This window comes from Rhinatrema bivittatum, chromosome 1 (genome assembly GCF_901001135.1).
Source record: "Rhinatrema bivittatum chromosome 1, aRhiBiv1.1, whole genome shotgun sequence".
NCBI lineage: Eukaryota > Metazoa > Chordata > Amphibia > Gymnophiona > Rhinatrematidae > Rhinatrema > Rhinatrema bivittatum.
Window position 1 is genome coordinate 807,432,750 of NC_042615.1, and position 13,190 is coordinate 807,445,939.

At 45.5% G+C, this 13,190-nt stretch overlaps 1 protein-coding gene across 1 annotated transcript in view; it reads left to right on the forward strand.

Annotated features, from left to right (window-relative positions):
- The first annotated feature begins 3,417 nt into the window (after positions 1–3,417).
- Positions 3,418–13,190, forward strand: part of LOC115073367 (ubiquitin-conjugating enzyme E2 pex4-like) — a 35,893-nt gene continuing 26,120 nt past the window's right edge. The window contains exons 1-2 of the mRNA XM_029571736.1: positions 3,418–3,594; positions 3,769–3,885. Coding sequence (XP_029427596.1) covers positions 3,418–3,594; positions 3,769–3,885 — 294 coding nt within the window. The remainder of the gene's footprint in view (positions 3,595–3,768; positions 3,886–13,190) is intronic.

Sequence of the window (13,190 nt, forward strand, 5' to 3'; positions counted from 1 at the left end):
GAAAGACGGACCTACCAGTATGGGAGACCAGCAAGGTACAGTCCAGGGGTCCAAGCCAAAGGTCTGAAGCTGGCAGCTAGGCGTGGAGCCGAAGTCCAGTCAAGAGGTCCGGGGCCGGCGGCAAGGTGCAAAGTCAAACGTCCAGGCTGAAGATCCAGGGCAGGCAGCGAGCAGGAGAAATCCAAAATCAATCTGAAGTCAAGCCAGAAGTCAGGAACACAAGCCAAGGGTCCGGGGCAGGCAGCGAGCAGGAGAATCCAAAATCAATCCGAAGTCAAGCCAGAAGTCAGGAACACAAGCCAAGGGTCCGGGGCAGGCAGTGAGCAGGAGAATCCAAGATCAATCCGAAGTCAAGCCAGAAGTCAGGAACACAAGGGAAGCAAGGCAAGAAAACCACTAGACCTTGTTGCAAAGGCAACTTCCTGAACCCAGGGAGAGGTTTAAATCTCCCTGGTTGATGATGTCATCTTCCGGGGCCGGCCTGGCTTTCGCGCCGCTGTCCCTTTAAAGGGCGGAGCCTGCTGCGCTCTGTCCGATGCTGCCTGCAGGGACGCCGGAGAATTCGCGCCATGAGCCGTGCGTGGTCTGCCTCGTCGGGGGGGGGGGGGGGTCCCCGAGCCGGCGAACCGATCGAGGTAGGGGGGCCTGGCCACGGGCCACTGCTGCCAGGCACCACAACAGTTCCAGTGCTTGGGGCCAGCAATGGAAATGGAGCGCTCCCGAGTGCAAGATAAGTGGGCCTTTTTGAGGGAAGGTACTTGAAGAGTTCCTGCTTTGTCTGTCCTGGTGGGCCGGTTGGAAAGTGTGAGGCAGAAAGGTTCATCTAGCCAGCTGGAGTTGTGACTATAAATGGTTTTGTGGATAATAGTGTTTTGAACAGGATATGTGAGGGGATGGAGGTCTTTGAGTATGGGTGTGATGTGGGCGCTTTTTCTAGTATTGGTGATGACCCTTGCTACTGCATTTTGGAACATTTGTAAAGGTTTATGGTAGAATAGGGGAGCCCAAGCAGGAGGGAGTTGCAGTAGTCAAACTTAGAAGAGAGGGTGGCCTGGATGACTGTCTGGAAATCCTGTTGGTGGAGTAAAGGTCGGAGTTTTTTTAAGACATTGAGTTTAAAAAAGCCCGCTTTAAGCGTTGAATTAATGTGCTTTTTTAGGCTAAGTTGCTGGTCTAGGAAAACCCCCAAGTCTCTTACACTTGTTTGCGAGCATAAGGAGCTAAAGGCTGGGTCTTTGGAGATGGTGTTTAGTTTGGGGGATTGCTGATGAGAAATGAGGATCATTTCCGTTTTGGACGTGTTCAGGGCCAGGTGAAGGTTGGTGAGCAAGTTGTTTATGGCTGCAAGGCATTTATCCCAATGCTTAAGGGCTTCAGATAATGAATTATGGATGGGGATGATGATTTGTACATCGTCCGCATAAAGATAGAACTTCAGGCCAAGAAGTTGGCAGAGGGGTGTAAGATATATATTGAATAATGTGGAGGAGCGTGAGGCACCTTGGGGGCCTCCTTGGGACAGGGGGTGGGGTGCAGATTCAGCGATTCCTATTTTGACGGCAAACTTTCTATTGGATAAGTAAGATTTAAACCAAAGGAGGACTAAACCTGAAATGCCTATTTCAGATAGCAGGGAGAGGAGGAGGTTATGGTTGATGGTGTCAAAGGCAGCTGAGAAGTCGAGCAGTGCCAAGAGGAAACAATTACCCTAATCCATGCCTCTGATGAGGTGATCGGAAAGGGCAAGGAGGAGAGTTTCGGTGTTGAGGTGCTTGCGAAATCCAAACTGGGATGGGTGCAAGATCTTGTTGTCTTCTAGGTAATCAGTAAGTTGGGAATTCACAATCCTTTCCTTAATTTTGGAGATGAGAGGGAGGTTTGAGATAGGATGGAAATTTGATGGGTCTTTGGGGTCCAGGGTGGGTTTTTTAAGGAGTGGTTTAATCACGGCTTGTTTAAGGGGGTCAGGGACAATGCCTGAGGAGAGAGAGGTATTAATGAGTTGACGTCATCATCGCTGTCTCCTCTCACGCTCCGGCCCGCCCACCGCTACTTAACATTTCTATAGCGCTACACGACATATGCGGTGCTGAACAAACAACAGAGCTTACAAAATAATCAGATGTACTTTATAGACTAACCAATTTAGTGAGGCATGGGCTTTCAAGACGCATCTGTCTCTAAAGCTCATGCCTCAATAAATTGGTTTGTCTACCAGGTGTCACTCCCCATTTGACATTGTTGCTACATCGAACTAACACAGCTATCCTTCTGATCATAATCAGATGTAACAAACATAACAACATAAGCATAAAATAAAGTTTGTTGGTCCCTTCTTGCTTGAACCCATTTGGTACACACTGCCTCTGAAACTGAGGTTTTAGGGGCAGGAAGGAATGAGGAACCAAAATGCAACAATATTCTGTGTTATGACCCTTTAACACAAAATGCACACCTTAAAACTCCAGCACACTTAGACCTGTGCGCCCAAAGTGAAAACTAAAGTTAAAACCAATATCTGCTAAAAGCGTCCCCTAATGGCTTCGAAAATAGCTGCAGCTCCAAAGCCAAAACACAAGGACCTTTCGGTCCCACGTGCAGGAGGCGGGCGGGAGCAACGTCACGGCGCAGGTTGTGGACGGGGAGGGGGGGGGTTAGACGGAGAGCGCCACCGTGGCGTCCTGCCGTCACCGGCGAGCGTCAACGTCACAAAAGGAACGGTGGGCGGGCCGGAGCGTGAGAGGAGACGGCGAGTAAGAGCTGCCTCCGTCACTAGAGGAGACAGCGGAGCGAGGCCAGAGCCTGAGCGGCCGCCGCCGGAGCCGGCAGGGCCCCGGGAACAACCGAGGCGAGACCCTCCCCCTCCCCACCCCGGCGCCACTTTTCCCACCTCTCCAACTCAGCCGTGACACACGGGACTCCCACGGAGCTCCGGCCCACCACCTTCTTCTATTCTCCGCGCCAGACCCGGCGGCCGCTTCTCCTCCCCTCCCCCTCCCCTCGGTGGTGGCGGCGGGGAGGGGGTGACGGTTTTCCTATTGGCGGGGAGCGCGCGCTTGCTTCCCCCCCCCCCCCCCCCGCCAGTGGGAGACAGCAAGAAGACACAACAACAGTAGCAGCAGCGGCGGCGGACGCCCACCCTCTCACGGGGGAAGGGGAACTGCTCGGCCCCGGCCGAGCTTTCCTCCTCCTCGGAGGAGGGTGGGGGACACCGCGGCGGCTGAGAGCCCCCCTGCTTTCTACCTCCCTGCCTGGTTGGGGCCCCGCTGCCTCCTCCTCGGCGGCTCCAACCTGCCGCTCTTTTCTTCTTCTCTTCCTCCTCGTACTTCCCCCCCCCCCCCCTATCTCCACTCTCCCGCTACCCCCCCCCCTTTATTCTGACCCTCAGCGGGCTCCCCTCCCTCCCCTTGTCCCGCCATGGCCCAGCAGCAGATGACGAGCTCGCAGAAGGCCCTGATGCTGGAGCTGAAGTCCCTGCAGGAGGAGCCTGTGGAGGGCTTCCGGATCACGCTGGTGGACGAGTCCGACCTATACAACTGGGAAGTGGCGATCTTCGGGCCACCCAACACCCTCTACGAGGGGGGTTACTTCAAGGTAAGGGAGGAGAAAGATCGGGGGGGGGACACACCTCTGGTTACGTGTCTGGCTGGAGATATTATGTATATAGGATGATCTGGAGCGTGTGGTTGAAGCGTCACCGGCTACTTGACTTCCCAGAGACTTCTTTTAAAAATACTAAACACTTTTTTTTTTCTTTTGCACTTCTAGGAATATGCATGTAACCTGTTTGTGCGCTCTGATTCTGTATTTATGCTTTTGTCGTATGAGCTGTGGAGAGACGAAGTTGCTCTTGAGCTCTTTTCATTTGCTGTATCAGGGCTTCTCGTATGTTTTCATATAAACTAGAAATCGCGAGGAACGCTTTTCCAAGTCAGGATACTAAAAGAATGTTCAAAAGTACTCAGGAACCTAAAATATATTAAAATTAAAACTATGCAGTACTTTAAAACAAACGCAGAGACTTCAACACTTTTTTTTTTTTTTGCTTTACCACTCCTTTTTTGAAAACAGTGAATCAGAGCACGGGTCGTATGTAAATTGGACAGTCTTGGGAAGCAGGAGGGTATTTTGGGGTCCTTATGTGCTGTTATATTCTATTTCTAAGTATATTTCGGCAGCATCTTCCTTGGTTCACTTTGCACTTACCTGATGAAGGGAGAACAGCTTGCCAAAGCTAGTTACAGATGTATTAGTTCAATAACTAGGTAGTGGCTCTAGTTAACGACTTTTTTTTAATCTTTCCTGAGATACTGATGTTTTTTTATTGGAAACCCACTGTTCATTGTAAAAGGAAATATGGCTTGCTGCATGTGACACTACTGCAATCAGTACTCTTGTCACTTTTATGTTTTGCTTCATAATTGTTTTGAAGGCCTTGGCTTTCATAGTGTTGTGTTTTGAGGACACTAATGGATGCCTTTCATTTTTTTTCTTTTTGTTAGAAAGGCAAGTAAAATCTTGTGCTTACTGAACTGTTTTTCAGACTAAAGTGTGAGGAACGAACAGTTCCTGTCTATCATGACAGGTGTAGATGAAACATTTTAAGCTACTATTTTACATCTCTAGGAAGCAAGAGCCATATGTGGTATGGCGTTGCCATTCAAGAGATGTGTATATATCATACACAGAAGCTTTGTAATACTAATACTTAGCCAGTGATGTGGTAAATGGAGACTTAGGAAGGGTATTCCCAGCACCTGCTAACCAAGAATTAGGAGGTGAAATTCATGTATGAAATCTGTATCTTGGATATGCTAGCCCCAACTCCTTTTCAAGTATTCTGCGTTGGTCAGTGCCCATATAAAGAAAATATTTGGTGAGGCTTTTGAGTTGGATGTCTGAGATCTGCTGATGTGAAAAGGCAAGCAAAAGTAAGAGGATTCTTATTGCAGTTCATACAATATTTTCCTCTTTACCACTTCAACCTTTACTCTATAAGAATAATCCATTCCACTTAAGGTGAAAATTCTATTTTGTATCTAAAAAAACCCAAAACTAAAGGTACTTTCTTCTTTATAGGACCCAAGAATGTTTACCTTTTACTTGCTGCCAAGAAAGATGGAATTAAAACAAGGCGTCTTAATACTAGCAAGTATTGTTGCAGCAGTTGAGACATTGGTATAACTTCACTGATCATTTTCCTACTTCTGTAGCTTTTGAGACTGTACTTCACTTGGCCCGTCATATTTAGGTAGTGGTGATAAGGATTCTAGGCAGGTTGTATGAATATATTGGCAATTGGAGGGAGGTGGAGGTTTCTATATTACTGTGTACGTGAAATGCTTTTGTAATTGACTGAAATAAGCAGGTGTTAATGTGGTTGGTTAAGTTGAGCATAATCTGTTCCTTTTTGTGTAGCATACACTGGCCTACCTGCTTGACCTACATTCCATTTTTTTTTCTTAGAAATGGCCTTACTTTAAAATAGGTATTATCCCTTTATTAGGTTATGATACTGAGTCATTTGTAGTTGAGTAATATTGTTGTGAAGGGAGTTAACACATAACTTGACATCACTTTTAAAATGTTAATCATGCAGGTCTGTGCTATGTATATTGGTACTCTACAGTGTTTTTGTTTTGTTTTTAATGGGTGTAGCATGAATGGCAGCTGAGGTCAGTCTATTATGTTTAGGAGTTCTGAGGGCCTTTTGCAGTAAGGGTGTTTGTGGTGAGTTGTCAAAGATTTTGGCAGCTGGGATTCAATGCCAAAAAGTGCAGAGTCATGCATCTGGGGTATGGTAATACAAAAGAACTGTATGTGATGGGGGGGGGGGGGGGGTGTGAAAAATTGAAGTGCATGGACCAAGAGAAGAATCTGAAGATGGCGAAGCAATGTGATAAGGCAATAGCTAAAGCATAGTAATGACAGCAGAAAAAGACCAAATGGTCCATCTAGTCTACCCATGATGATGGTAGCTGCTGCTCCTTCCAGATTACCCCTAAGTGTTCTGTTAAGGGTAGTAACTGCTGCTCCGTGCAGGTTACTCCCATGCAGAAATATTATACTATTCCTTTCTTTAAGTCTTTAGGGATCTGCAGTGTTTGTCCTATTCTCTCTTGAATTCATTAACTGTTCTTGTCTTTACCACCTCTTGTGGGAGAGCATTCCAGGCATCCACCACCCTCTCTGTGAAGAAATATTTCCTGATATTGGTTCTTAATCAACCCCCCTTGGAGTTTCATATCATGACTTCTAGTTCTACTTTCTTTTCTAACTGAAAAGATTTGAAGTTTGTGCATCATTGGTACCTATCAGGTATGTGGAGGTCTGTATTAAATCTTCCCTGCACCTCTTCTCCAGGGTATACATATTTAGATCCTTCAGTCTCTCTATATAGGTTTTCTCAAACAGACCCCTCACCATTTTGATTGTCTTCCTCTAGACAGTTTCCATCTGGTCTCTATCCTTTTTGAGATAAATCTCCAGAACTGAACACAGTACTCCAGATGAGGTCTCACCAAGGTTTTGTACAAGAGCATTATTACTACTTCCTTCTTCCTGCTAGTAATACCTCTTTATGCAGCCCAGCATCTTTCTGGCTTTAGTTACTGCCATGGCAAACTGCTTTGCAACCTTCAGCTCATCAGGCACAATCACACCAAAGTCCCTCTTGTTGCACGATAATCTTTCACTCCCCATCACATACAGCTCTTTTGGATTTCTGCACTTCTTGGCATTGAATCGCAGCTGCCAAACCTTCAACCATTCTTCAATTTTTCTTAAATCACTTTTTGTTCTCTCTACTTCAGGCATGTCCACTCTTGCAGATCTTAGTATCATCTGCAAAAAGGCAAACCTTTTTCCTTCTAACCTCTCCGCAGTGTGTCTCATGAAGTTATTGAACAGAACTGATTCTTGAGGCACGCCACTTAACACCGTTCTCTCATCAAAGTGGGTTCCATTTACTATTATTCATTGTTTCCCGTCGGTCAACCAGTTAGTAATCCACTCCATCACCTTGGAGCCTAAGCTTCTCATTTTATTCATGAGCCTCCTATGTATTTCTGTATCAAAAGCTTTGTTGAAATCCAAGTAAACTACATTGAGTGCTTTTCCTTGATCCAGCTTTCTCATCACCCAATCAAATAGATTTGTATGACAGGACCTTTCCCTGGTGAATCCATGCTACCCGGGGGCCAACATCCCACCAGATCTTAAATAGTTAACTGTCTTTTCCTTCAGCAGAGTCTTCATTAACTTTTCCACCACTGAAGTGAGGCTAACCAGTCTGTAGTTTCCAGCCTCCTCTTTGCTGCTACTCTTGTGAAGCAGGATCACCACCGCTCTTCTCCAATCACTTGGCACCACTCCCATTTCCAGGGATCTGTTGAACAGGTCTTTCATCAGACCTGCCAGCACATGAGAGAAACCTACAAAGGAGCACTACAACCCCCACCTTCTAAAGCTACACGACTCATCTCTACCAGAGACCGAGCTTTTTCCACAGCAGGTCCAGCCATCTGGAACAACCTACCTGCAGAACTCAGAATGGAACCGTGCCTACCAACATTTAAAAAAAAAACTCAAAACTTGGCTCTTCTTACAAGCCTTCCCTGATCCTTCAAACTTTCACTAGACAACTACAACTACTCAGCATTGAATTTGGAACTTCGCCCCTTCAATATTCTCATCAGTTACTAGTCTCCTAGTATTTTAATTTAATACATTCTTAAGGTTTCTCTTTTTCCAGCTGAATTCAGCTTCCTAGTTCATGGTCCTTGTTATTATGTAACTTTCTTACTTTTCTGCTTTACCTCCACTAATTATAAAAAGTTGTTCCTTTGTTATGTTACACTGATCTACCCCTGTTCGATGTAAACCGACCTGATATGGTATTTAACCTTGAAGGTCGGTATAGAAAAATGTTAAATAAATAAATAAATGTGAGCTCCCTTTGTATTCTGAAGAATTCTGGGTTTAATAAAGAAATAATCAGAATAAGGTGGCAATGCCCTTATGCAGGTCCTTGGTGAGGCCTCACTTGGAGAACTATGTTCAATTCTGGAGTCTGTATCTCAAAAGGGACAAAGTCAGGATGGAGGCGGTCCAGAGAAGAGCAATCAAAATGGTGTGAGGTCTGTTTTAAGAAGACCTATGAGGAGAGGCTGAAGGATCTGAATATGTATACCTTGGAAGAGAGGAGGTGCAGGGGTGTTGTGATACAGACCTTCAGTTTCCTGAAAAATGTGCATCATTTAAACCTAACAAACCTTTTCCACTGCAAAGAAATCAGTAGAACTAGGGGTCGCAAAATGAAACTCCAGAGAGGATGACTCAAAAGTTCCAGGAAATATTTCTTCACGGAGAGGGTGGTGAATGCTTGGAATGCCCTTCCAGAGGAGATGTTGAAGATGAACAGTGAAAGAATTCAAAGGGGTGTAAGAACACTGTGGATCCCTAAAGGTTAGAGGATGGAAATGAAGAAAAGAATGCATGGGGGTGGCTTGCTGGTACTACCGTTAACCCAGGGGTCAGGAACCTTTTTGGCTGAGAGCCATAAACGCCACATATTTTAAAATGTAATTCCATGAGAGCCATACAATATGTTTTAAAACTAAATACAAGTAAATGTGTGCATTTTATGTAAGATCACACTTTTAAAGTACAATAAGTCTCTGAAAATATTACACCAGGCCTTAAGACACCAATACATCTCCTATTAGGAAAACGGACCAAGTCAGGCTGCTATAGAGTCCTACACGCCAGCAGAAAACCTCACCTGAATCACGTGCTGTCCCTCACCTAACATAGAATAAAGAGACCAAAACGCATAACAAAAAGCATGCAGACAAAAACTGAATTGGAAACTGCAACAAGCCAGAGTCTCTGTATGCAGTGTAACAAAGGAAAAAAGAAACATCACACATCCTTATAAAACAAATCAAGAAATATAAAATCATCAGCAGTAAAACTGTACTAACAAAAAGAACATATTTCGAAACAGCTGATGAGTGGAATATCCAATAATTAAAAACTCATATAAAACATTTCCAGATACCAACAAAATATTTCAAAATAGCAGACACAAAGATCCAGTAATGAAAAATAATAAGGATACAAACATTTTTTTGCTCTGCATACCTGGGAACGTTTGATATCCAGGTGTCCTGAGATTGTTCTGAATTAGCAGGAGGTGGGGTGGTTTGCTTGGAACTTTCTCCTCTCTGTCACATACCAGCGCTCTCTCTCACACTGGCTCTCAATGACACACCTATACACACATGCTCTCAGTCACTCACATATACAAATGTTTTTCTCTCTCACTTATATAGGCTCTTAATTACACATTTACACACATGCTGTCTATCTTTTCCCGCTTACACACACACAGGCTTTCAATCACATAAATACATGCTGTCTTTTTCTCTCTCACACAGACTCTCATTCACATGCTTACAAACATGTCCTCTCTTTCTCTCATTTACACACAGGCTCTCAATCACATACTCAATCACATACTCAATCACATACTCACATGCTCCATCACCTAAACCAGCTGTCAGACACAGACACACATGATCTCTCTCTTACTTATACACACAGGCTCTTAATCATACATACACATGATCTCTCTCACACACAAAGGATCTCAATCATACACACATACTCTTTCAAACAAACAGGTTTTCAATTACAAACTTACACATACAGGTTCCCAATGGTAAACTTACATTCATGCTCTCTTTCTCACAGGCAGGATCTCAATCACAGACATACTCTCTTTCACATATACAGGCTCTCAATCATTCACATGCATGCAATCTCTCACACACACAGGATCTCAAACACACATGCTTGCTCGCTCATTCACTCTCTCTCTCTCTCCCCCTTCTCCCCCCCCCCCCCCCGGGAACTCGCGGCAGCAGCAGCCACCTCCCAACGCTAACCTCCTTCATTTTCAGCCCTCGCGGAGGCGAAGGCGGAGTCCCATCGGCCGCGGTTGAAGATTTTCATTTTCCTCCGAGCCGCGCTGCAGTCTTCTTCCCGTCGGACACTACCGTGCCTGCGCGGGTCTTCCCGCGCAGGCACCCGATGCTCTCCACTTCCTCTTCCGGGCCGCGGGAAGAAGAGAGCACCGGCGTGCTCTCTTCTTCCCGCGGCCCGGAAGAGGAAGTGGAGAGCATCGGGTGCCTGCGCAGGCACCCGATGACTCCAGCGCTGGCACCCGGCTGACACCCGATGACTCCCGCAGCAGGCACCCCGGATGACTCCAGTCGGCGTGCTCTCTTCTCCTCCCCCCCCCCGCGGCCCGGAAGAGGAAGTGGTGAGCATCGGGTGCCTGCGCGGAAGAAGAGACCACGCTAGTGTGGTCTCTTCTTCCCGCGCAGGCACCCGATGCTCTCCACTTCCTCTTCCGGGCCGCGGGGGGGGGGGGGGGAGGAGAAGAGAGCACGCCGGTGCCGCTGACTCCAGCTGTCCTGCCGCGTTCCGCCCGGGCTGACAGCATTTTAAGCCCGGGCTGCGGAGGACCGGGGAGCAGCTGGGTCAGCGGGGAACCGCGAAGTATGGCGACACTTGTCTGCGAGCCAGATGCAGCCCTCAAAAGAGCCATATCTGGCTCGCGAGCCATGGGTTCCCGACCCCTGCGTTAACCAATAAGCCGTCACACTCTTGGATGCAACTCCATCATGGCTCTCCACTTCAGTGGCAGGAGAAAAGGGGAATTGGATTTGAACAGCAACCAATGAGGGCCCTCACTTTTACAGTCTGGGGAAACAAGTATGGAGGTAACTTGCTGATGTGACAAGTCTGATACTTTAATGCAACTCCCATACTGCTCTCTGTTTCACGGCAAGGCTTAACGGGGAATTGGATTCAAACAATCAATGAGGAGTCCTGACTTTTACAGTGTGGGAAATCTACATGGTGCAGCAGATGCTACCATAAGTTTGGGCAGATTTGGTCTTCTGCTGTCATTTCTGTTTCTATTAATTTCACAAAGTCCATAGCTACAGTACATAATTAAAGGAGCCAGTGTAATTAGCTTGTTAGGAAATTAAGTCATTAATGGGAAAGGTAATGTAAAAGATTTCTCATTTTGGAGACAAACCTAGCTAAGGTTTTGTTTCCATTCTCTCTCCACCTCCTCTCCCCAAAATCTTGTATGCCTTGTGCAAGTCAAATATTGTACTTCCTAATTATGGAAAATGTGTAATTCTCCTGCATCTGCTTTATTTTGCCCTTCCTACAGGTCGATACAGTACAGTGTGCCAAAAACACATGGCCACCCCCCCCACCCCTGAAACTAATAGCACCCGCAACATGCAAATGCATGTTGATGGCCCTATTCCCACGCGATACAGAAAGTAACACCTGCCCAAAGGCTGATGTTAATTTCTGCTGGCACCGGGAAAGTGTACAGAAAAGCAGAAAAAAATGCTTTTCTGTACACCCTCTGACTTGATATCGTAGCAATATTAAGTCGGAGGCCCCAAAATAAAAACATTTTTAAATTGGCCCGCAGGTTGGAAGACGGACGCTCAATTATGCCAGCGCCTGTTTTCCGAACCCGTGGGTGTCGGTGGATTTGAGAACCGACGCTGGTAAAATTGAGCGGCTGTCAAACCCGCTGACAGCCGCTGCTCCTGTCAAAAAGGAGGCGCTAGGGACATGCTAGAGTCCCTAGTGCCTCCTTTTACCGCAGGCCCTCATTTGCAAACTCAATCGCGCACCCAGGAGAGTGAGCGCTTGCCTCGGAGTGCCGGCCCTCTCGTGAATTTTACTGTATCGGCTCGCTAATTTGCTATGTTACTGACATACACATTCCTTGTATTAAAATGAGATTACCAGAATTGTAGTCTGCATTTGAATTTATTGGAAGTTAGGGTTTCAACTTGAATAAAAGGTTTCTCAATCTCCCTGACTTTTATACAGTTTTGCAGTCCCTTGTCCTTTAAAAAATAAATAAATAAAAATTGCTGTAATTCAGTTTCATGGTCTATGTCCACTATAAAAGCATTAAAGTGTATTGAGAACTGAGCCAAATTGTTAAATGGTGCTGCTCTCAAAGATCATATACCTAGGCTACAGTGATGGAGGATAAAGTTTTTAAAATTAACTTTAATTCATAAAGCACTCAGCAATGACCCTCCACCATATACAGTGGCTTGAAAAAGCATTTGACACTTTAAAAATTCAGATTTTTGTGGATTACAAATGACACACAGATTGTTGCAAACTACTTAAAGTAAATTTTTAGTCACAATTCATTATTTCTCTGTTTTTTGTAAAGTTAAAAACTGAAAAATGCTGCTTGCATAAGTATTTAACCCCTTCAGACTCTACTTGGTAGAACCACATTTTGCTACAATAAGTTTAAAAATTTTTTTTTTGGGGGGGACGGGGACATTTCTACCAGCTTTGCACACTGGGTGTTATTTTTGCCTGCTCTTCCTAGCAGATTTGCTCCAGGTTCAGTTTGGTTGGATGATTCTTATGGACTGCAACTATGAAATAATGCTACAGATTCTTGATTGGATTGAGATCTGGACTTTGACTTGGCCATCGTAGAACATTCATATTTTGTGGCTCAACCATGCCTGTGTTGCTTTTGGCCTTGTGCTTGGAAGCATTGTCCTGCTGAAAGGAGAACGTTCTCCCAAACTTTAGTTTTTTAGCAGACTGCAGCAGGTTGTCTTGCTGTATCTCCCTGTATGTTGCACCCCCCACAACATGATGCCTCCCCCCATACTTAACTTTTGGGATGGTGTTTGCTGCAGAATGGGCAGTTAGCTTTGCTCAATCAATTAAGGAAAGAACGATCCTTTTTAATAAAATTTGTCCCACAAAAACAACTCAAAACATTTATTCAGACAGTATCAGTCTTGTAGTGTGCTTCTATATGCATCCACCATCTCCTGCTACACAATGGGCCTCAAGCGATACCAGAGCACTCAGTAGTCTTTCACTTGCGAGTGACTTAAATATGAATAGTTGAGATTGCAGGATCTGAAGAGGTTCTTATGGCCTGGATTGGCCACTGTTGGAAACAGGATGCTGGGCTTGTTGGACCCTTGGTCTGACCCAGTATGGCATGTTCTTATGAATATATGACACTAAAGATAAGTGGATTTTTAAAAACCTGTTTCTATAAAAATAAATTAGGAAGAAATAGGCTGTGACAGGCA